Raw genomic sequence first — 25,429 nt, forward strand, 5'->3', positions numbered from 1 at the left:
TAGAATTTCCATATTTAATCCTCCACATAAAGTGATATTACTTCCAAGCATTTTCTTTTGTACTTTAATAGTAAAATCACATTTACATAACCCCTGTACATAAACATGTTTATTTTGTTTCTTTTTACAGCAAGTTAATATGCAGGTTCAAAATGTCTAATCAGACATTATTATTGGTACACAACATGAGGTGCCAAAATCAACTTCAGTGGGGGAGAATTCAAATTAGAAAAACAAGGCATTGCCACTTCTCATACATGTAAGGTACATACTGTATTTACACAAAAATGGGGGGGAAAGCATTTGAAATACTCTGCAGCACTGTTGTGGTTATGAAAACATCTAGTTAAGTGTACATAAATTTCACTTTGTACAGTATGTTTGCAGAAACAAAGCTATTGCGTCGTTCCTTCTGACATTCACGATGACGTATCAGGTTAGGCAAAGAAAATACATGAAGGGAAATGGCTTACCAGAGTACGGAGAGCCTTTTTAAAGCTTTAAATAATAATAAATGGGTGTCAAAATAACAGAAGATGATCATGAAACAGCAGCTCATTTCCTGAACGGCTCTCGCTACATGTCACCGAAATATACCTTTATACGCTTTTGAGACCCGACTCGAGATGCTCACAATGAGGGCAACGCCAAAGTAAACGGATAGCGCCGAACAAAAGTGAATCTGATGAGCGGATGGTTTTAGTGAAAACTTCATGCAATTTCAGGCAAGATGTAACAGCGCCACCAGCCCCACCCCAAGCACCGACAACAAAAAGAGAAAAAACTAAATATAGTTTTTGTTTAGAACTTGTGATTCATTTAAAAAAAACACCCTGTAGTAAATCTGTACAACGAAAATACATTTGGGATCTACATCTAAAGGTACATTTTTTTAAGGTTATATACACTTTTCCCCCCTATCCATATATTATCTTTACAAGTAGACTTCATTCAAACCCAAACATTAAGAAAACGTAAGACTAAACAGGGATATGGGATCACATTAAACATCCATTTTTAAAACAAACTTTTTTATTTATACTGTACCTCAACCATTGATCAGTCCCTCTTTTCCCATCTGTACAGTAGGACTAAAATATTTGGATTGTGGATGGATTTCTACTGTAGCAGAGAATAAAATTTGTCAAAATGGCGGGGTGAGGTCTCGAGAGATACTCGAGAGCGCGTACGATCCGTAACTATAGCTGAAGTAAATTTCAACAACCTACTGTACTCTGATGTCACTTGTTGTAAAGTTATACGGAGACCAAAATACAATAGTAACGATATTGAGAATGACTAATACAAAATAGAATCAAGTCAGAGCACAGACACAAACCCAACTCTCCAATATTCTAATACAATAGAACAAAGGCTTTCAATATACTTAGGCCTCTTCACTGAAGAGAGCGAGACTATTCCATCAGTAAAGATCTAGGTCTAGATCTCAGGTGGGACTGGTTAGGAAACAGAAGCCATGTTATCCTTTTTAACATTTGTTCTGAAAGCAATTGATAAAAACAGAACAAATGTTTTGATATCTTTTCCCGCAGATTTGCTCTTGTTCACTTGTGTGTTGCGGCGTTCAGACTCATTCAGAAAAATGGAAAACTACATTGTACAAAGTGAGATTCCACAATCTCTTTTGCAAAAGGTGAAGGAAAAAAATGACTTGTGCCCGTCGCCTCTTATTAGGACGTGCTTGGGTCGATCCATGGATGTCCCTGTGATGTCACTTGCACTCAGTCGATTTTCACATTTGTGTAGATCTTCCTCACAAAGGCACTTGTTCCCACGTATCCAACAGCACCTATCAAAGACATTAGGAATTTGAAAGTGTCTTTACAGTGGGTCAATATCCGCATATTTTGTACTGCAGTACACTATTCTTCAAAGTCAAATCCCTGGTTAATGAGTATTCTTGTTTATTAGGGTCTTTGTTAAAAAAATATTTTTAGTCAACTGGCTTTTTAACAATTTGGTGACTTACCCTGGCATGCCCAAAATTGGGACGCCAGGGTTGAGGTGGTTAATGATGCACAACTCAAACTCACCACACATGATTCCCAGGGAAGTACTGAACACAGCCATGTAGCCAAAGTAGAAGGAAGTCTGGAACAGCCCATACATCCTTAGACAGAGAGGAATGACATGATTTCAGAGTTTTTGCATAGGATCTCTTCATTTTGCATGACCTCTGACTACTTGAAAATGTATCATTTATGGCAGTGGTTCCCAAAGTGGGGTCTGGGGACCTCACTCTGAGAGTGTACATATTTGTACTCTCTCAGAGTTAAATTAACATTGATGTTACAATATAAATTGGGTCTCAGAGATAGAAATGCCATTAAATGGGGGGCCTGTAACCTAATGCATATCAAACTGGGGGTCCTTGAAATTAAACGGGTTGAGAATCACTGCTAAAGCCGTAAAAATCTTACAGGGGGTCCCTGGCATATCTTTTCAAATTGAGGTCTGCGGGCTAATTAGTGTCAATTTGGGGGTCCTCGACATGAAAAGGTTTGGGAACCCCTGATTTATTCATTCAAACCTTTATTTATTCTCGAAAGACATCGAGGTCAAGTCGTCGAGATGCACATCATACAACATTTCAAAGCAATAAACAAAAACAGAACAGAAGAGCAACATTTCCTCATCGCGTGACGTAGCACGCATGTTTAAAAACAGTTGCAAAAAAACACTTGGGGGTAAGTCTGCGATCAAAGATTTAAATTGACCGTATGTTAAGGGAGAACAGATAATTTAACTTTAATTTAAGCTGTAGGTCATTCCACGTGGTTGGGGCACTAAAACAAAAGGCTGTTTTCCCCAACTCTGTGTTTACATTTGGGACCTTTAGTGTGAGCCAGTGACTGGAGCGTGTCCTTATATGTTACAGGATTCCAATCCAGCAGAGCTTTAATATACAACGGTAAAGTTCCATCAATTGCTTAAAAAAATAAACAGATACCAATGTTTATTTCACCTGTCGGCCAAGGAGGGCCAACCCACTCTGTCATATAGGATGCAGTGATGAGTTCTGTAAGGTTCACCAGTTATAAATCGCAACGCAGAATGATAAAACTGCATCCCCATTATGGGATGCTATATTGGTACAAGTCCAAACAGGAATGACAGCTGAAACTCACTTGGTTTTGAAGAAGTAGTAATAAAAGGAGTACATGTAGACATAGACAGCAGTAGACGCAGCAGAGAGGAAGCTTGTCCATTGCCTGGCACAGAAGACAAAACAAACGGCAAAACAACAAGTCAGACCATTTAGAGAAGTAAGTATCTTCAACAAGGCACACAAGCAGCTAGCCTCTACTGTGCAGTGTCACCACCAAAGACTGCATTGTGATTTGTGTGACTTTTCACAATATTAAAAACTATTCACAAACTGCACTCACAGTAACCTACTATTGATTGGACAGCAAGGCCACACCTGCACTGTATGGGTTGTATGAGCAGCAGTACTAGTATATATTCTGGATTGGTACCAAATCCAATATTTCCAACCTCTCTGTATTTATGCCTCATTCTGAGATTTGTAGGGTTTTCATGTCTATCCAATTTTAGTAAAGTTCACATCTATCCTATTTTTAGTGCGTCGAGTACTTCTACTCTGCTGCCAACTAATTTCTATTGGGCTGTCCCTTTTTAGGAGACAAGAAGTAGGTTGCGAGTAGAGATGTCCTGATACTGTATCGGTATCGGAAAAGTATCGGATCGGCCCTCATTTGTCATATCGGGTCATATCGGTATCGGCGAATATGCCAGTCTAACCACCGATCCGTCACAGGGGTAAGGGGTTGACACTATGGCAGGTAAATAAAGTGTTGGGAGTTGGGGCATGTGGAGTTTGCTTTCGAGTTGCCCAAACTGCAAGTGCATGTTTGAGTGAGGAGTCTGCTATGAACACAACACAAGATATATAGCTAGATAGCTATAAACACAACATGAGATCACAACACTGGTATCGGTATTGGTATCAGCTAAGACGTGTATCTGGACATCCCTAGTTGCGAGTCTATTATTCCAAACCGAGAAGTGACAACGAGCACTGGGAACCATTCTTCACAAGTCCCAATGTCCCAGCTATGTGTTCCGAACATTCTGACATTCAAATTGTATATTTGCAGACAGAAGAATTAGAACTTTATTAGATCTTTGGTACTCCTTACCATCTGTAGTCCTCGGCGTTGAGCAGGAAGTAGGTACATACGATGGTGACGCACACGGTCACGATGCAAAGGATGACCAAGACCAGCATCATGAAGCCGTACACGTAGTAAATTTTATACGCCCAAAAAGATGTAAAGATGAAGTACCTGAAAGATACGGCGGGGAGAGAGAAAAGAAATGAGAATAATAACAGTGTATCTCCTGTTGCAGTGTTGCTCTTGGCAGCAACATTTTTGATTTTAGTTTTAGTCATAGTCTCTTCAATAGTTTTCATTTAGTTTCAGTCACATTTTAGTCACCTGGAATGTTTTAGTGTTAGTCTAGTTTTAGTCGACTAAATATCATAAGATTTTAGACAGTTGATTTAGCCGACTATTGGTGGGCCTTGATGCCGTCGTCATGAAAATAGCCAATCTACAAGCTCACAACGCGTTGCGCTGCGACGCGTTGTGAGCTTGTAGATCGGCTATTTTCAGCATGCAACCAAGTGTAAAATGACTTATACTGGATCTCTTGTCCACTAGTCCCTTCCTAACATTTTAGTCTAGTTTTATTTGCTGACGAAATTGTCAGTATATTTAGTCTCAGTTTTAGTCGTCATGGCTTAGTTTTCATCAGTGGAAAAAGGTAGTCGACGAACATTTTTCGTCTTAGTTTTAGTCGACGAAAACAACACTGTCCTGTTGTGCTTCATCTACCAGGCCAGAAAAATTTACTTACATTTCAATGAAAATGGAACCAAAGGGAAGGATCCCTCCAAGGCAGACAATGACAGCTGGTTCCATGAACCTAGAACATCAAAGGTTTGCATCAGTATACCAACCATGAATGATTCTATGGCCTCTAGTTTGAGGGCAGCAATCTGGCACTCTGCCTTTTATCAACCACCCAGCGTACCGTTTCCTCTCTCAGTTCCATTTTCACAAACACAATCTCCCATCAACATCAGATGCTAAGACGAAAGAGTTGGTGTGGATGTGGCGATCCTGATGTGTCACCAATATCCCGCAAGCAATGTGCTTTGTTTGTCTACTGACAACCATATCTAACCGGTACAGACCACATTCCACAATTAAGGCTATAGTACAGACACACACCCCAAGAGTCCCCATTGTGTTTTGAGTGGAAAAATATCATAATCATCTTATCATCGTACATCATCATGACGTAGCATGTCGATTTGCTCAGACACATACTACGTAAATAAATCATGCATTTAATTGTCAATGGGAATTTAACAAAAGATACCGATTTGCTCAGACACATGACTACACTTTGTGTAGGACAAAAATAGCTAATTTGCTCGTCTACATGTGACATGAATCCTCTATTCATTGTCAATTGCATGTAATGCAAAATCGGCTATTTTGTCCTAACACAAACATGAAATGCTTGTGTTAGGACAAAATAGCCGATTTGCTCAGTCACATATGACGTAAATTCTCCATTCATCGTCAAAGGCATTTAATGTTTGTGTTAGGACAAAAATCGACACTATAGCTGAATATAGGAGTTGGCCCTCAAAAACCGAGAAGGTAGAGGTCTGAAATTCAACCAAGGTCTAAAAGTGCCTACGGTCTAATTGGCCACAGTGAAGCATCAGCTCAGTATGGAGGTCCGCTCTCCAACGTGTGATTTAGGATTTCTCCATGCCAATCTTTGCATTCTCAGTGTCTCTAGAACCCTGTGGACTTCTGAGCTACTTCATGTCAGAATTCTACCACAGAAATATAAATACTTCAATGCCAATCAATGCTCTATTTCAAGAACGTAAATTCACATGTGCAACTCAAATTGCAAGAGCTAGATTTATTAATAAATGTATGATTAAGTCAGAAATTAGAGACATTGCTGCAAAACTGTCACAAAGACAAGTTTCTATACTTTGTAGTTGACGACGACAATGATGAACTACAATTATGATGTGAAGTCACACATACCATTTCTTCTCTGGGATTGGCCGTGGCACAGCATTAACCCGGCAGGGAAAGTTTGGTTGGCCAGACAGATTTCTCCCCAAAATGGTACCCACCAGATTTAGAGGCAGAATGACAAAGAAACAAATACAGCAAACAGCAACCTGTCAGGAGACATAACATTTAGTAACATTAGTTTGACATACTTAAGATGTACATTTAATTTAAAAGGAAATCTCCTTTTTTTGACTTGCACCTCTTGGTCCCTGATATCAATGTACAGTATTAATTGAATATGTGTATAATTGATGTACATCTCTCACATGTTGGAACAAAAACACAAGAGTTATGGTGGGAATTCAGGTGTTTCCATACCACTTTTACACACAGCACCACTTAACACACATAAAACATGTAAAGACTCATATTTCTGGTAGTTAACCCCATTTACAGGTAGGCCTGATGTTGAAATATAAAAAATGTCTTTCAAAAATAGCAGACCTACAAGCTCGTAGTGCGAAACTCCAACACAATAAAACAATCACATCCGTGTGAACGAGTGGTGCAAATCCGCAAAAATGGGAATGTATTTTATATAGTATTTTAATGCATTTGTGTATTTTATGTAATTATGTTTTTATTGTTTTATACCGACTGCCAGTGTGCCAAAGGCAAATTTCCATTTTATGTCAAATGTAGTGGACAATAACGTTTGTCTTTATCTTTAGAACACATAGTTAAGTACAGTATGCTGTGCAACTCTTACCATAGTGCCGAATGGGATGGCTCTTGAGGCATGGTAGTAGATAGCAATGAAGTTGATGAAGAAGGCGGTCCCACACACCATGGCTGGGATCAGGAAGGCCCCAATGAACATTTGCTTAATCCATCTTCTGCCTGTGTTATCAAAAAGGAAAGACAACCACATTTTTACTAGTATTAAAGGCAAATGGGAGTTTTACAACAACAACGTCCCACCTAAGCGGTTTAATGAATGCATCAAAGCCATAACAGTACATCCAAGGGAGTTCAGTCACAATGTTATATTACCTCCTTGTTTCGCGTACAAGCTACCTCCAAAGTAGCCGTTAACAGGAGATGTTGCAGCGTACACAAAAATGGCGGTACTGAGCATGGATCCTCTCCTACAGAGAAAAATGATACATCGGTAAGGTTAAACCCCATAAATCACATACTCCAACACCAGCCCCAAACCCCATGGCACCCTGCATTTCACTCACTCACCCTGCATTTACACCAAAAGCCAAATGATTGTGTATCAGTGTCACCTAGTGGCTGTCGGCAAAACCTAAAAAGCACTCACACCAAAAGCAACCTTGTCGACGCTACAGCTTTATTTTTGCGTAAGTGGAGTGTAGAGGAGCTTGTGTGGAAGAAATCAATAAGACATTTCACATTAAGCAGTTTTTCACTTCACTTATAAAACCAAAAATAACTTCTGATACTATAGAGCTAGACCTTGCATTTGCTCAATATTAACTGTGAAATGAATCATTTCACAGTTACAACAGCTACAGTTTAATATTTTGTCCATCCTATTTTTTAGCTCATTTGCATAACGTTAAATGCTTTCATATTGTCATGTCGCTGCAAACTTGTCACCAAATGTCTTGTCACTCCAATGTAGCCATGGAAAATTAACGACTGCTGGTCGCTTTGTCGCTTGTAGTCGCTTTTGGTGTAGTGCAGGGTCAGCCCCAAAACTCACTTCACAATAGGTTTCACCCACTCTGCCCCCAAATCTCACAACACCCTGGGATTTCCTGATTTTCTTCCAACGATACTGAGATACAAGGCTGTAATTTCGCCATATACAGTATGCGTTTGTTTTAGTTCTCTCCAAATGATAAAATAAAGGTAAGAACCAGTGCACTGGTTCTTACCCTTAAATCTAATACTCACTCTGTGTACAGATCCTCGACCATGGCAACAATGATGACAATGAGAGATACAGAGAAGATCTGGCATCCAGAACCAATGAGCGAAGAGAAGATCATTGGATGGCTGGAAGGTCGGAACACATCTCCATGTACCTGCTTCCAACCGTACTCATCACCAAGGTCCCTATCCTGTAGTGATCAAAGGGGAGACGGGAGCTGAGAGGGATGCACAGCCTCAAAACCAATGAGAAATGATTAATTACTAGACTTTTGCCTATCTCCAGGTACCATACAAGTCGGGACCGATGAAAGTCGTGAATACACACCCCATCAGTTGTGAAATAATCCTGTTTATGCGATGTACTTCTGTTACACATTGTCAGTTCTACGCACATCGATTTGGGCTTTTTGCCACCGCTTCTGGTTCGCTGCGGCTTCCTTCACCCATGAGCAAAGTTCTCATACTATTTGTTCCATTGTGCACTCTACAACTTCTATTGTCAATGTGGCACAAACATGGGTGAAAAGCTCAGGTAATCAGTGAAGTTGGCGGGCGGGCTGGCAAATCAGGGAAGCCAGTACTCACACAACTTTGAGGCATTCATTAGAACAGCGTCCAAGACACACACACACACACACACACACACACACACCACACAGGTTTCATGAATGAATAGAAAAGGATTAACTTATTGGACTTTATAATATGAAAGTGTGACAGATAATTAAAATGGTGCCGTAAGCCAGGGGAGCATGTCACATGAAATAGCAAATCCCAGAAATGAGAGAAAGATCACACAGGCGATCCCAAGGGATGAAAACAGCTCACTTAAAACAATATATACACTCAATTAAACTTTACCATGTCATCCATTTCCTCTTCTTTGCTATATCTGGCATAGTCCTTCCTTAGTGTTCTCATCAGAATCATGGACACCAGACCCACCAAGAAAATAACCATCATGAAGGAATTGAAGATGGAGAACCAGTGAATCTGCAAAACGAAATGGAAAAAGGGATTGACTAATCAGTAATGGACCTAAAGACGAAAGAGTGCAGCATATTGACAATGACACACATTTGGAGTTCATTATTTAACTGATCTGAATCATTAAGCACAGTTAGTTCAATTTTCAAATTGTCATAACCCTTTTCTGCATATTCTTAATTCTTACGTTAAAATTAAATAAATAAGTTTAAATTGTGGAACATCATGCACCCACTAAATATCCCACCTGAAAAAGGTGTGGTAACTGCTGTTAAAGAATATGTAATGTATCTTGGCTTAGTTATAAATTAAAATTGCTACCCTGGTGTTTAGATATTTTAGTGAGACAAATTATATTTCAGTTGTGTGGCAGGGGGCGGGATCAAGGTATCTGTGAGTGGGGTGACAGGGCTGGCTTTGCCAGCTCACAGGCGCACCTGCAGCAGATTGTGTCAATTAAATGAAGGACAGCTGCTGTGTATAAAAGGGAAGCTAATGTGTTTGTGTTTCTCTGTTGCAGTGAGAGGCTGGGTCCAGACAGAGCCACACAATACTCCACATTCCTGCCTGTTAAGAATTGGATGTTTAATGTCACACGGTGACTGTTTAGTTCACGTTATAGGATTCACATTGAGGACACTGTGACTTGCTACATTTTGGTTTGGCTCCTGTTAATGACGGAGATAGTTTGCTTGAGAGGAATAAAGAGCCTACTGGATAACAACTGCCTGTGTCGTGTCCTTCCGTGCCCTGGGTTGTGACCAGCTTGGTCACAAGTTGTTTGAACAACATGCCATACAGGTTCATCTTAGCGATTCTCCGCTGTAACAAGTTGGGCAGAATATGAACTGTTTCACCATCCAGAATACTTTTTTTTTTTTGGAACAGGAATGAGCACTTTGTTGGCCTTCCACAGTGGCCGGAAAAGCCACATGTGAACCAATCAACTTACTCGATGCTGAAAAAATGATGGATCAAGGTACTTGTCAAATCTGTCTTCAAACTTCACATCAGACTTCTTCCACTTAACCTGTGATGAGAAAGGTGTCATTGTACTGGCATTTAATGCATTGATAGGTGATGCTTTCTAAAATGTATTCCCTAAGATCACATTTGCTCAATACTCACAGAGTAAGACATTCCAATTCTTGTGTTTGGGACCAGCTTCACTTTGCCTTCGCTTGTCAAGTTCACGTCAACAATCCTGTTGCCATTGAAACCAATCTCCAGTTTTTTGTAGGTCCACAGGTAGTGATCCTCACCATTTTCATCTGCCTCACCCACAATGCCTGGACAATTCAGATGCATGTTATCAGAGTTCATGGCAGATGTCACAAAGGCTACCTTTACAGTATTGTGGTGCTTGTTTTAAAGATAAAGATAAAGAAAACTTTATTGTCCATTAAATTTACATAAAATGGAAATTTGTCTTTGGCACACCGGCAGTCAGTTACAACAATAAAACATTACAAAAAATACACAGGTGCATTAAGATACTATATAAAAATGCATTCACATTAACATAACAGTGATCATGAGCAGTGGCGATTAGACTATTTAAACATTTCCTTATTTAAAATGTCCACAGCAGTTGGCACAAACGAAGTTTTGTAACCCTTTTTTGCTAATTTTGCCCTAAGCCTCCTGCCCGATGGCAACAAGTCAAATTCAGAGTGAAGAGGGTGGGTAGAATCATTGTAAATCTGAATTGCTTTTTTGGTTATGGAGCGGTTGTATATGTCCTATTTTTCAAGTTAATAGGTGCTGTAGATGGTTTGAATTGTTCAGCAGACCTAAGCTATGAAACATGGGTCTGCATATCTAAAAACAATGCGCCTCTGGCCTGATGGGGCCATTCCGGTGCTATTGCATGTTTAGCCAATTAATTAAGTCATGTTCTGTATACTTTACAACCACACACAACACATTACAACCAACAATTTTCCAAAGCATACTACCTTTCAACTAGATTTAGGAATAATTATCTGATATAACTTCTTTTAATTTTATTCCAACTTTTAGATGTTGTGATAACCTACCTTAAAAAGTATCTACATCTATGGATAATATTCACATCACTACTAGTATGAATTAATGTTCACAATGTCCAGGGACAACGCTATTTTAGCTAGACTTTTCAATGGCACTTTCAACTGGATATAAGCGTGCATAATATTCACTGTGGGATTACCTATCTCAAGCAAGTTTCACATCTGTAAATTGATTTTATAAGCACTGCGCGTGTCCTGAAATGAACGGAAACCAATGGCATCCTGGACGCATGCAATTATTTTTTAAACAATCGTATACCTTGGAAATGTGTTGCCAGTAATGTAAATGCCAGTCAGTGGGCTAAACATGCAACACCACAGATACGGTTGTTTACCATGACAAAGTGAATACTGAATTGACAAAGTTTCCCGCCCTCTCAAACTGGATGAGTAGTACAGACTGAGGTATTTGGTAAAGCGCTGGAATTTACCCAAGGAACCGGATCTGAGGTCAAAGTCTATGACTATACGTTATATTTAATGAACTATGATGACATATTCAATTGTACAGTGTGTCTTAAGGCTCAGGCCCCACCCATTGTCCACAATATCATCAGGTTACACAGCTGCTGTGCTCACACAGCTCTAGGAGTGGTTCAAATGATGTACCAGTTGCCAAGAAGCCTATTAGGTACCACACTAAAAGCTCATTGTAATAACTAGCTTAGTCGTTTCCTTTTCAGATAACAAACAGCCCTCCAGGATGCAAAAGATAGTCCAATCCACGGTGGTCAAAGGTAGTGTAAGTGATTTTCTTTAGTTAAAATTGTTAAAATTGCTACAGTAACAGGAGTCTCCATGTCTCTCCAGCTTTTTATTAAACAGAAAATGCATTTTCAGAAACTGAAACTGGGAACAATTTTATCCAATCAGGATAGAGAACGCAGTCAGGATACAGATTAAACAAGTGGAGAGTGATGACACAGAGAAATGAGCAGACAATATTGGAACTGGAAAACAATTTAACCCATTTTGGGCAGGAACCCCTTTTGGTGTTAGCATTATGTTATGCTTTAGCTATTGAAAAATAGATCTACAAGCTCATAGCGCGCCACCAAGTGGCGCGCTACTAGCTTGTAGGTCTGCTATCTTTGAAAAATCGAAGAACGACTGACATAGAAGCATAGCTTTTTCAGAAAACTGTCAGGATGTAGAAGACATTTTTAGAATCTGATCTCAGGTCAAAATGGGTTACAAAAAATTAAGCTCATAAATAGCTACCCTCTCCTGATTGGCTGATATTTTGTCACCTACCTGAAAATGTAATTTTCAGGTAGGTGTAGCTGTTTATTAAAGAGCTGGAGAGACAGGGAGACTCCTGTTACTGAACAAACACTCTATACTATAGCTAGGGATGTCCCAATCCGATCATGATCGGAAATCGGAGCCGATGGCCCGATCATGTCATTTTCAAATGATCGAGATCAGGAGAAATAAATCGGAGATTTTCTGTTTTAATTCAATAAAATAGTGTCTAAATAGGCTTGTGTCTAATGTAAATCTCAAAGAAAGATGATATTTTGTGAAAACTGTCATGTTTTCTCTACAAGAGTTTTAACTTTGACTTCAAGCTATAGTTGCAAGATTTACTCAAATGAACCAATACATCATTATTTTTGCTATGATTCCCTGCTGTCCCATGACATGAAAAAAAAATTAAATCCACAATGAGTCCTTCTAGCTCTAATAAAAGTAGTCACATATTTTGCCTTTGAATAATTGAAAGCCAATAGACTAGACTAGAGTGACATACTTTTCTCAAATGGCATAAGTCTAAAAATATAAAGAAAAATCGGTATCGGATGTCTCAAAATCAAAAGATCGGAATCGGATCGGGAGCAAAAAAACCTGATCGGGACATCTCTATAGCAATGATTACTACCATATATAGTGATTTTACCTTTTAACAAAAAACTGCCTGATATACTACTCTTCCAAAAAGTAAACGATTAATGGACAAGTCATTCCACTGGCTAAATCCTCAATAGCATTAATTCAATGGCCTGTTCAACAGATGAGTCATTTACAAACTCCTCGTAATCACCCTCTGAGAGATGACAATGATATATCGATTTGAATGTTTGATGATAAGTTTCTCAGCCCTACTATTGCTGTGCATGAATTAGGCACAAATTCATGTGTGAGACAACATACTGTAGTATTTCTCCTCATCAAATCAGAAATATCGCTAAAATTAAACATTTTTTGTCATATGCAGACCTGGAAACCGTCATACACACGTTCATATCTTCACGACTGGATTACTGCAATTCAATATACTCTGGTATGAGCAAAAAATATATATCTCGCCTCCAGATGGTGCAGAACTCTGCGGCTCGCCTTCTCACCAACACAAGAAAACGTGAGCATATCACACCTATTTTAGCTACTCTTCACTGGCTCCCTGTGAGCTACAGAATTGATTTTAAGATTTTATTGATAACTTTTAAAGCTCTACATGGTCTAGCTCCCATTTATATAACAGACTTGCTGCAACCCCATAACCCTGTGCGCTGCCTCAGATCTCTAAGGGCCCTCCTAGTTCCTCTTGCAACACGTCTGGTCACTCGGGGTGACCGGGCCTTTGCGGCTCGGGCACCTTTGCTCTGGAACTCCCTGCCACTGGCTCTTAGGTTAGCAGAATCAGTGTCTTCTTTTAAAACGCTTTTAAAAACACATCTATATGCCAAGTGTTTTTCCTAATATTGTTTTTAATTGTTTTATTAACCCGTTATTTTCTTCATATTTCATTGTTTCTGATGTTTTGATGTTTTTATGATTCCTGTTTTATAACCTGTCTGTAAAGCACTTTGTAACTATACGTTTGGAAAGGTGCTATACAAATAAAATTCATTCATTCATTGAGCACTGACAGCACAACACAAATTTTCAGTTTCTGAATATAAATAATGATAATTCTACAGGACCAATATTTAGAGTGCATACTTATATATGAAAACGTTTTGGGGAAACACAACTGTCTCTGTAAATACACAAATGACCATGGCTAAGATAGAAAGAAAAAAAATCCCTGGTGGAAATGCTGAGCATCACTTACCCCAGATGGGTAGGTCGTCTATGTACATTTGGTACCAGTAATGATTCTTTATAGCATAGACAAAAGCATCCCGTTTGGCTTTGTCAAGCTCAATTTCACAGTATGTTGTTTGCAGCACTTCATCTGTAAGGGACACAATAACATAACTATAGTTTATTATTTTTGCTCTCTGTGAAGCACTTTGAACTACACTCGTTGTCTGAAATGTGCTATATAAATAAAGATTGATTGATTGAAATGCTACAGTGAGAAACATGGATGGATATGAGCATACAACTGCAATCCATAATAAATAATCAACACTGACTGAACTCTCACATGGCTGCTGAAAACTGATCAACTCAATCTAATGACTAATGAGTCAATGTGTCAGTTCAATAATACCTTTGAACTTGATGTCTAGGCCACTGAATTCCAGCTCCACCCCCTGCAGAGCCTCTCCGAGGGTTTCGTGGTAATGACTGATGGTCTTCTTGCTGCCCACACAGAAGGGCAAAGAGAAATACTTGTACGTCTCCTGCCGGTTGTGGTAAGGCCCCACGGTGTTCATCCATAACACCACCTCCTCTTTGTCTACGTACTGCAAAGGAAACGGAAATCGCCGTGGTAAAGTTCAAGCATTGCTGCGCCTGTTTTGCAAGTCTTTCTGGGTCCACGTACGTACATATTGACAACCAGATACAGATTCGTCATGGTGGCACAACCACATCTACAGTCGCTAGCTAGTTAATAAGAGATTAAGTAAGGGGGTGTTATTATGTCAATGCGAGTCAACTATATATTAAAATAAAATGCATGCATGTGGAAAATGGTGCACTTATAATTTGCAGACAGTACTGTACAAGTACATCCAACCCTCTCCACCACCCACCATGCATCAGAAGTTGACAAGTCCGTTGTTGGGTCGACAATTCTACATGGCTTCAATCTATTTGGCATTAGTTTTACTGGGTGAGGTCTGAGGTGTGCTGCTTATTGCTCCCATTAAAACAAAACTGCTCAGTGATGAGAGACAACAAGACCACATTGGACTGTCTGGACAGCCAGAGCAGCAGAGCAGAGGCCCTGGACAGTACACCCGGCATCAGAGCAGGACAAAACAGCCGCAACATTGCTAAACAATAACTTAAAAATCATTCCCTTTGGGCCACGCTACGTTCTAAACAGCCTTGACGACATTCCACAGTTTAGTGAATGCCGTAAGACGCAGCAAGACCTCTGTGTTTTAAAAGCTTACACAGTTCGGTTTCAGGGGGCTAGCAAGTGAGCTAACGTTAGCCACACAAGCTCTCTAGACTACAGTAGTAGTAATAAGGCCGTAGCTACTGTCTGTAGGAGTAGCCAGTCTGCTGCTTCTAAGTCAATGTTTATAAACTAGCTCAAGCTAACGCCATTATTCAAAGCTGTGGCTACGGGTGACATGTCACCAACCAGGTCTGTGTTGTCGCCGTGGGGCAGCAGCTCCTTTCACAACTCTTCCCCAACAACACGTCCCACTCCCTCCACGGCTCACAACCCGTCCATTATTATACAGCAACACACACACAGCAAGGCTTCCCCGTTCTCAATCGGCCTCAAAGCGCTCCGTCTTACCGTGTGTTCGTGTTCGTCGGCGTCGACAGGTAACAACGAGCCCGCTATGGCCAGAAGAGTCGCCGCCGCCGCCACTGCAACCTTCCACCGGGTCGACCTCATTGTTTTTTCGGGGGGAAGGAAAGTATGCAGACGAGGAGCCTGGCTCGGGGTGGATGTTAGCTTTGCTGGGGCTACTTACACTATCCACCTTCTTCCTGGTTGTATGACAGAGGCAGTTTTCTAGAGAGGATGCTCCTCCGCCTCTCGTGCGTTGCGTACGCAGCACTGGGGGGGAAACTCGCGACCGAGCTCCTCGCACTCGCGTCCGATTGGTGCCGCCGCGTCACGTGGTCGGCCTCCTCCACTCAGGAGGCCACAGCGCTGAGTGGAGCGCTGAGTAAAGACAACTTGTTTTTGGTTTCACATCGGGGCCAGCCGCAACCTTCAAGCCACGTCATCCGACTGCCAGGAGTGTGTGTGTGGCGTCCGGCGTGTGGACTATAGCGGCGTCTCGAGCTCACCTTTTACGGAAACTTGATCATCTTGCGAAGTGAAATGAGCCTTGAGTTGCCAGTGATGGCAGATGGCATCCAGAAAAAAAGTACAGCATACAATGTGAAACAATGGATTGGTTTAATTAATTAATTCTCAGTTTTACAAATTAATTAATTCTCAGTTTTACAAATTAATTAATTAATTAATTCTCAGTTTTATCAATTCATTAATTAATTGGTAAAACTGAGAGTGTGACAGTGTAGGCCCTATTGTAAACATGTGTAATGCTTTATGGTGTCGTCCACTCAGTTAAGTTTTTGTATTGAATTCTGCAAACTGTCAATCAATCAATCAAAAAACATGGGTCTTTTGGCTACCATTTGGTTCATTCTCAGGGGGTTTTAGGCATTGATTGCTCCCAGAAACTCCCAAAGTAGAGTACCGTAGCCGACTGTAAACATATTTACAATATTACATTGTCTTACAAGTCTTCAAAAAAGGCATCAAAATATACTCACAGCCACAGGAGTAGCCTACCAGCAAACCCCTATTTATAGCAGCTGCAGAATGTCTATTGGATTGTAATTATTAATGCATTGATATTTTGTTATGTGCTTGTGCTATATGCTATTCCATTGTTATGTGCTGCAATGCAGCACATAACAAGCACATAATATTAGATTATGATCTATTGCACTAAAAATAGGCCTCAGTTGTCTTCAATTTACTTTATACAGCATTGTCATCAAGTTGACTTGATGATGAAAAGCAATATGGATGTATTTTTGTTTTTGTAAAGTTGTCAATTTGTGTCAACGTTGGACATTGTCACATTGTTTATTAGGCCTACTGATGCATTTACGTGATTTGTGAAAATCAAGTTATTGCAATAGATTTGAAGGCCTTTTGTTATGGTTCTAGTGAATGAATACATTATTTTCTTTCTTTCTTTTTTGGTAACGAAATGTTACATTCATTAGGACAGGAGATTGTGTCAACTTTTACATGAAGGCCCATTATATCTAGGCATATTACTGTTAAACATATGTGTGTCCTGAACAATGAGAATGAATAGGAGAAATTATGTACAACAATTTAACTTATTTCATGTTCAACAAAAGAGAAAAGGTTTTCAGCTGAGAAAGACATTTCTTTAATTACCAGACATGATGAAGTAGAATGCACAATGTAAAAGAGTGGCCCCCAAGGGTCAGATAATACTGTCTATCAGTGCCTAAAGCCCGATGGAGGACGTTCCAACATTTACATAACGTTACTGAATATCTAAATCTTGTTCATATCAATTTGAATTTAAAAAATTGCTTCCTCAAAAACTTATTCAAACTAACAATTGTATGTTTGTTAGGCACAATACAAATAAAACAATACATGGGGGACTAAATTAATTTCGCTCCTATGCCACCAAAATGTGGAACGCCCTACCAACAGTCATTAATACATGCGAATCCCATGACTCCTTCAAAACTGCACTAAAAAGGGCACCTATACGGACGGCTGCAATTCGAAACTGGCCCCCGTAAAATCTGAATCCCCCACCCACCCCTTTTCCCCCTCACTGTATATGTTTCTTTTCCCTTTTTACCTCCTCTATGATGATTTCCTGTTTTGACTATATACTTGTGTATATTCATACGTCTCTTAATGTTTTGATGAATTGAAAATGGTGGGCCCTATTGTAAACAAGTGTAATGCGTTATGGTGTCATCCACTCACAGTATTGAGTTGTGCTTGAAATGTACTGTAATTCTGCAAACTGTTAATAAATCAATCAATCAAAAAAACATCTTACGGTTAGTTATTCAGGATTAAACCGTTGAAAACACAAAGGTAAAGGGAAATGAGTGAATTTAAAGATGAATCATTCAGTGTCCTGCAGTGAAGACGGTGATGTCTTCAAGACTTGAAGTATCTGTTATTTTACAATGACTGCATAAACATCCTGTTGAGCAGACAAAAGACATTTTGGTTAACTGGTTACGAGTCTCTAACCATTCACTTAGTAGGGTAAATGTAAATGATTTCAAGGTCAGAGTTGACGACATGGTAATCTTCTAGCAAAGCAGAGGTTACATATCTGGACTGTATCCTGAACAATGAACTGGTGAAGGCATGGCAACAAGGGCGATCAAAAAAGTAAATCAAAGGACAAGATTCTTGGGGAGAATCTCCTAATTTTCTTAACAAGAGGGCTCTTTCTTAACATTAGCTGGAGCTCTTATTCGGCCCATATTTGACTGTGCCTGCACCTCCTGGTTCTCTAACATCTCAATGTCACAAAAAACAAAGCTTCAAATCTCCCAGAACAAACAAATACAGCTTCTTCTATGCCTAGGGCCCATGACCCACCTTTGTGCAATGCATTTTGATAGCATAGGATGGCTCCGGGTAGAATACAGTCAAGCAATTGAAAATGGGTCTGACATTCAAAAATCTAAATGCAGCTCTGCTCTCTCCATGCCATCAGTACCCATTCACTTGACTGATTACCTCATAAAAGGTGAGCAACTCTCACAGCCACAACACTAGAGGGAGCGTGAATAATGATCTGGTGCCACCCACATTTAGAACAAATGTGACCAGATTTGAATGACAGCCTGCCATCCATCACGCAACCTCCAAAATGAGTTAATAGCACAGGCAGACTCTACACATAGCATGTCTGAAATATGTGTCAGAGCTGCTTAAACATGTAGCTAGGTGTAATGTTAGAGACCACAGAAGTGAACCTTTCTCAACTGTTTTCTCAACTCGCTGTTTTCTGCAAGACATTACTCTATAAGCCATATCTCCAAAACCGGTGGGTCAAACTGAACAACCAATATGTCAATTTGAAGCTATGATTCCCTACTTTCATGACATGAAAACGAAAATTCTAAAAAATCCAATGGCAGTCACTAAGTCAAATTTGGACACAAATATGGGTAAATTCACCTTCCACAGCAGTGGACCCCCACCCTACATATCATGTTGATATCATGTTATGAGATACCTCGATTGTTGTTGTCATTATTGTGTTTGTGAATTAATGCATGGGACCCGAATGGAAACAAGACCGCAAGGTCTTTCTTAAATCGGTGCTACCTTTTTGGACCAATGTGCTTTGACTGTACCTTGTACTGTTTGCATTTTTTTATTGTCAAATAAAATAATCAATCAATCAATCAATCAATCAAACCAGCAACTGATTTCCAGATAACTCAACAAAAAGCTGATTAAGAAAAGTTTCCATACTTTACGATGCCAGGCGTCTGAGGGTCTTTATATAATCCATTGTGCTTATAACCATGAGATCCACTGAATGACACCATCTTGACTCGGTCTGGATTCTGCACACTCTGCGCTATTTGATACAACTGAGAGGGGAGAAACAGTCAAGGTAAGACTATACGAGGCCTTATACCTGACAGATGATTTATTTTTCCTCAAGAAACACAATTTAGATATTAACACACACACGTGCGCACACATATAATGGAAGACTAATGACACTAACAGTTATAAGAGTCTGAAATTCTAACCTGTTGAGACATGCGAGTAGGAACTATGGTGTCATCTTCTGAATAAAGAAATAGTATAGAGCTTCTCATTTTCCTCAAACTGTAGAATTTGAAAAAAATATTAGTTTGGGCTAATTGTTCATTGGATTATGATCAATTGTGCATCACTAAGGAAGGATACTTACTTGTCATCACTAGGGAAGACACTGTTGTCTGCGATTGTGTTCAAGAACCCAAAGCTTGGTACTTTCTTAAAAAGCTTAAAATGGAAGGCAAATTAAAAGTAAAATAAAGTGAAACATCTAGGAATTATGAATCAAAACATCTAAATCAGGATAGTATAGCTATATAAATATACCCAGCTCATGGGATCAGCAGCCTCTTCTTGAGTATTTGTGAATGCAGCCTCAAGGATAACTCCATCAACAACCTTGCCTATAATAAAGAGTGAAAATTGTCATAATTTTGTCTAACAATGTGATAAAAAAAAGAAACATGTACTTGTTATGATTGTAATACTAATTACAATTAATTCATCTAATTAATTAATTAATCTATAGGCTTATTCCCTCTGCATTTCTTTAATAGCAAAACCTACCTTGCTCTAACAATTTGACTGCAGTGTTGGTAGCCACTCTGCAGAGATCAAGTCAAACACTAGTTACAGCTTAGCCTGAAAATGTGACCTTTTTCAATGTCAAAAGGTAGCAGCAGGTTTGACACGGCCATCTGCCTTGACCGTGTCAAGGAAGGAAAGAGAGAGGGGAGAAAGAGAGACACAGAGAGAAACAAAGAGAGACCGAGAGATACACGCAATACCACTCAGGCCTACTAGACATTATTGCCAACTATAGTGTGATCTTTGACATTTTTACTCATGACTTTTAAAGCCCTGAATGGCCAGGCTCCTAGCTATGTCTCCGACATGCTGAAACCCTATAAACCTGTGCGCCCACTAAGGTCCTCAGACAAGGCCCTCCTGGAGACCCCTACAGCTCAGCTTGTCACTAAGGGCGGCAGGGCCTTTGCAACCAGGGCCCCCATGCTCTGGAATGCCCTACCTACTGACCTAAGATGTGCAAAATCAATATCCACATTTAAAACTCTCCTGAAAACCCACCTGTGACTTTGTCTAGAAATGTGCTATATAAATAAATTCATTATCATTATCATTATCATTGAAGAGGACATTGGATTCTATTTACTTCAGTATAGTATGAAAATGATAATATGAAAATATGAAAATATGCAGACATGATTGATTACAAATGCCTTGCTGAAATAGTCCCTGGGGAAGAGATTAACAACATTCAACTCAACTGCACAATGAAACCAAATGCAAACAAACAAAAATTGATGTGAACAGACAATGATGAATTTACAGTGATATGGTCCTTTAAGTCAGCACATGAAGTATGGCTGACCAAACCTGTGCAAAATGTGTTATATCAATATGTCATATAACTTCACAGTTTGAATTCATTGCCTTTTACTTACCCAGTGCCAATTGATTGTCCCCAAATGACTACGAGACTGTCTCCACAATGGGCTTTGACCCACTGGTACAGATAGAGGGCATCAGTGGTCAGACCTGCTTCCGTAGGTCGCCCACTGGAATCTGCAAATCCTGGAAGATTTGTTGTAACTTCAGCAATACAGACTGAGAGAGGTCCTCGTACTGACCACAAGGTGGCAGTCAGTCAAAGGAAATGTTAAGCCCCCAAACCACACCAATGGGTCGCCATGCAACTCCTTGCAGCCAAATGGTTGCCTTGCAAGTAGATGTATTGGCAACCCATTGACCCATTGGGCCATTGAATTGAACCAGTTGAATCACTTGGGTCGACTTGGGTCGATGTGTAACAGGACATATCATCACACCGCTGGGACGAACGCTAAAACCGTCTTGTCGCGTCTCGACCCTTTGGTGTGGTTTGGTTTGGGCTTTTGACTGATTGTGCTTTTTGGGTGTTAACTTAAATATAACAATCTGCAGTTACCTACCTCTGTAGTCCAGCACCAAAGCGTGATAACCAAGTGCACTCAGTAGCTGTTGACACATTTTGACACTTAACATTTTGACGATTATTACGACAGTGTCTACTAAAAATCAATTTAGACCTTCAAGAGATTTATATGTGGTTGTCACTCACATTTGCCACTCCAACACGATGAGTAGCTGCCCTGTTTGAATAAAAGGCATGATTCATTAAGAAGAAGACAGCCACCTATGATAATCTATCTATAAATGCACCATGTGTATGGCTGTAATGCAAGTAACTCAAAAACCGTTAGCCCCACCGACTTCAAATTCGACACACGGGACACAGAGAGATATAGAAATCTCCATATATGGGCATAAAAGGGACTCAGACAGATGGGTGGAACGGGTATTCTGACACGGGTACAACGGGATATAGCCGGTGGGGCATGGATGATGGATCTCCAACTTCCATCGTTCGTTACAGACTCTGTTCTCTACAGCTGGGCAATAATAATAATAATAGCAACAGAATGTTTTTTATCTTTCTTTTTATATGTCAGCCAACATGTAGTATTATTCTTCACACCTTGTTCCTCCATTTCCATGAAGATATATGACAACTGGAGATCCATTTCCCAAAGAATTCTGGTACCATGCCAGGTCCTTCCCTTGTGCCTCTTTCCACTGACTTTCAGGAACAGTGTGCCTTGAAGAATGCAAAACAGCCCCACAAGATAAGTTCAAATTGATTCACCAAAAAGTGTTCTTCCGTAGGAAGTTAACGCAAATTTCTATTAAAACTGACAATCATAGCAACTAAATTCATATAGGCCTGTTGGCATGCAGGTCAAGATGATCTGCTATGCTGTTCAAATTAATGGGTAAGACACTTTGAACATATAATGGTTGTTGGTGCCAAAGTATTTCAGTTTTCAGAATCTACTATCTATCTACTGGGAGTCTGGGACTTAAGTTTAACACACAATCAAACCAGGCAAGTTTTTTCCAAACTGCTATTGACCACTTTTCCTGTGTCATTTCATTTTTCTGTTCATGGCTGACAGGAGTGGAGTGGTGCCTGGTGTGGTCTTCTGCTGCTGTAGCGTAGCCCTCAAGGTTCAATCTGTTGTGCGTTCAGTAGTTTTAAATCGCAGATCAGCATTTTCTGACACACTCAACAATCATGCCTCCTTCAAAGTCACAAAAATCACCTATCTTGCCCATAAGGATGCAGCAGATTATCCTGACCAGTCTACAGGCCGAAGTTGCTGCCATATGATTGGCTGATTGTGACAGCAAACACTACTCCATTTTTTGTTTAAATACTCACCATACACCAACAGAGACCCCTTCCTCTGGCGTAAGGTACATGTTGACAGTGTGATTAAGCGAGAGTTCAGCAGGTTGGGTGAGGTCGGCAAAGAATGGGAGTCGTACTAGAGGTATAGAGGAGGATGTTTGACATTATTTTGAAATCACTTTAAAGATAATAAGAGTTCAGTTGAAATGGACAGGAGGAAATTTAACTCACTTCCATAAGAATATACAACACGTGGCGTTAAGTCAGGTAACATGTATTGTATTTCAATAGTGAAAATGGCACAGCATGCCAATAAGCCTCTTTTGAGCCAACGCCTCCACGGGGATCTGAAGTAACCAGAGAGAGAGAGATTATGTTTGTATTTTTGTTAAGTTACTTCAGTTAAGTTTTTACTACTGTCTACCACTACCACTACTATGTAAACAAAGCCTGTATGCCAATAAAGCTCCTATGAATGAGAGAGAGAGAGAGAGACTAGAAATAGGAAATACAATAAGGAATACAAACCATTGTGTGTACACTGTTTATCAAAAGTATAAAGCTAACGTCTCCTATATGGATAACTATCTCTGACAGAAAATGCACAATCTTTTTATAGTTTCACAAGATAGTATTACCCAAAGTGTTAATGTAACACAGATCTGTTTACACCTTTATTTAATTCCTATTTATATCCAATATTTATTTGTAAATACATTGTTTTATTTTGATTTGCCTTATGTTCCACTTCTGCTTTGACAATGTAAACGTACGTTTTCTCATGCCAATAAAGCTCCTTTGAATTGAAAATTGAATTGAATTGAGACAGAGAGAGAGAGGGTGGAGAGAGAGAGAGCGTATTCACTTCACACTCTTTATCATCAATAAACTTTGCATACAGCTCATATACTCACGGTAACAGTTTCTCCTCCGTTACCTCTCGAGCTGCGCCCTGCAGGTGGGAAGCAGTCGCGGGTGTACTCGCTTTATCGACCCTTTTCCTCATGCTGTCAGTGTATATTCGTGCAACCAAGCAATTTGAATTTGAAAGTTAGGCTAGTATAGTAAAACACATAGGCTAGTAAGGCTACAGGGCATCCTAGCATAAAATGCGACCAAAGAGGTTAAAGTACAGTTTACGTCGCAGTCCCGCCTCCTACCCTGGACCAGGAAATGAAACCCAATGCATTATTCTCATAGACATTTCTTAAAGTATTTATTTAAAGACTGTTACGCCGCGGACAAAGCCAACTCGAGTCGTGACAACTCATGACAACACAAACAATATTTTGGACCAAACAAATAATTACAAAGAAGAAAAACAAAAAAAGTGTTGTAACCTGCAGTTTTTTTCTTCTTTCTAATTATTTGTTTGGTCCAAAATATTGTTTGTGTTGTCATGAGTTGTCACGACTCGAGTTGGCTTTGTCCGCGGCGTAACCGTCTTTAAATAAATACTTTAAGAAATGTCTATGAGAATAATGCATTGGGCAATGCAAGTGGAAAATAAATAAATAAAACTAACCCCACAATGATTTGACTTTTTACATGTTGCAACTTCAACAATCTTTTCAGTGGTGGAAAGTAAAGTATTTTACTTATACTGTACTTAAAGGGGCATTCCACTAATTTTCAACATTTTACTATATCATTAATATACATTTAGAGCTGTTGTGTGGAAATAATAAAAAAAGTCCCCCCATTCTGTGTTGCCTAGAACTGGAGGTCTGAAAAAAATCATTACATGGTGAAACACATCTTGATGTCATCAAGGTGTGTTTCACCATGTTAATGATTATTTTTCATACTCAAAAAGTGTAGCAAAAGCTGTAGTTTCTTTTTCAATGTGTTTAAATGAAGCAGCTCCATTCACATGCATACAGTAATAATAATAATAATACATACAATTTATATAGTGCTTTTCAAGGTACCCAAAGTCGCTTTACAGAAAAATAAAGTTTTATTAAAAGTAAATTAGTTAAAAAGTTAAAAACTAGAAACAAGGTAGGCAGACAAGGAGTGGGGAGGGGGATTATGTAGGAAAAGCAAGTCTGAAAAGGTGTGTTTTGAGTGTGCAGTAGATGTCTTAGGTCCTCTTGTACAGATAAAAGTATTCCACATTGGATAACCTTCTATTGTCACATCATGGCCTCCGGGGCATAGATGTTCCATTTGATGTGGAGGAGGTGTCTCTCTGTATCTACCCAGGTTTCCTCTGTGCTGGTGAGGGGCAGATAAGGTGCCAGCCGGACCCGTCCCAATGGAAGACTACTACTGCCTCCACCAGCTGTACCCGATAAACCATGTCAATGTTTTTCCAGCATACTGTATGCCAGGGGTGGGCAACTTTGACGATGGAGAGGGCCATTATAGTTCCACACTCACTCCAGAGGGCCACATTGCATATTACTGTCGTAGCAAAAATAGCTGATCTACAAGCTCAAAACGCGTCGCACTG

The 25,429-nt window shown here is 39.7% G+C and overlaps 2 protein-coding genes across 3 annotated transcripts in view; both read right to left on the reverse strand.

Annotated features, from left to right (window-relative positions):
• The window catches only part of LOC306931117 (lysophosphatidylserine lipase ABHD12-like), a 41,949-nt gene extending 17,849 nt beyond the window's left edge, over positions 1–24,100 (reverse strand). The window contains exons 1-13 of one of the 2 annotated variants that reach the window (XR_013790972.1): positions 23,886–24,100; positions 23,203–23,318; positions 23,002–23,107; positions 22,258–22,377; positions 21,841–21,871; positions 21,692–21,737; positions 21,185–21,314; positions 20,286–20,323; positions 20,046–20,122; positions 19,873–19,946; positions 19,709–19,787; positions 19,422–19,543; positions 17,900–18,129 (exon numbers count right to left, since the gene is read on the reverse strand). Coding sequence is in view for 1 of the 2 variants with exons in the window: in XM_079512321.1 (XP_079368447.1) it covers positions 18,108–18,129; positions 19,422–19,543; positions 19,709–19,787; positions 19,873–19,946; positions 20,046–20,122; positions 20,286–20,323; positions 21,185–21,314; positions 21,692–21,737; positions 21,841–21,871; positions 22,258–22,377; positions 23,002–23,107; positions 23,203–23,318; positions 23,886–23,977 (1,053 nt within the window). In the remaining variant the exon portion in view is untranslated. Of the gene's footprint in view, positions 1–17,749; positions 18,130–19,421; positions 19,544–19,708; positions 19,788–19,872; positions 19,947–20,045; positions 20,123–20,285; positions 20,324–21,184; positions 21,315–21,691; positions 21,738–21,840; positions 21,872–22,257; positions 22,378–23,001; positions 23,108–23,202; positions 23,319–23,885 lie in introns of those variants that run through there. The other variant, XM_079512321.1, reaches the window with a different exon arrangement.
• On the reverse strand, positions 49–16,085 carry tm9sf3 (transmembrane 9 superfamily member 3). Its single transcript, XM_079512084.1, has 15 exons — positions 15,693–16,085; positions 14,484–14,679; positions 14,100–14,222; positions 10,119–10,279; positions 9,943–10,020; positions 8,865–8,996; positions 8,025–8,191; positions 7,152–7,246; positions 6,868–6,998; positions 6,126–6,265; positions 4,906–4,974; positions 4,185–4,331; positions 3,150–3,233; positions 2,055–2,131; positions 49–1,810 (listed from the first exon to the last, which is right to left on the reverse strand). Exons 1-15 carry the CDS (start codon positions 15,792–15,794, stop codon positions 1,743–1,745), a joined length of 1,770 nt encoding a protein of 589 aa, XP_079368210.1. The 5' UTR covers positions 15,795–16,085; the 3' UTR covers positions 49–1,742.
• Positions 24,101–25,429: the final 1,329 nt, after the last annotated feature.

This window comes from Electrona antarctica (genome assembly GCF_951216825.1).
Source record: "Electrona antarctica genome assembly, chromosome: 10".
In the NCBI taxonomy this organism is placed as follows: Eukaryota; Metazoa; Chordata; class Actinopteri; order Myctophiformes; family Myctophidae; genus Electrona; species Electrona antarctica.

Excerpts from the sequence above, each read along its gene's own strand:
- tm9sf3 (XM_079512084.1), bottom strand. The coding sequence starts at position 15,794 with ATGAGGTCGACCCGGTGGAAGGTTGCAGTGGCGGCGGCGGCGACTCTT. Across the intron at positions 14,680-15,692 it reads CCGACGAACACGAACACACG|TACGTAGACAAAGAGGAGGT; the intron begins GTAAGACGGAGC and ends TTTCCTTTGCAG. Across the intron at positions 1,811-2,054 it reads TTCCCTGGGAATCATGTGTG|GTGCTGTTGGATACGTGGGA; the intron begins GTGAGTTTGAGT and ends TGTCTTTGATAG.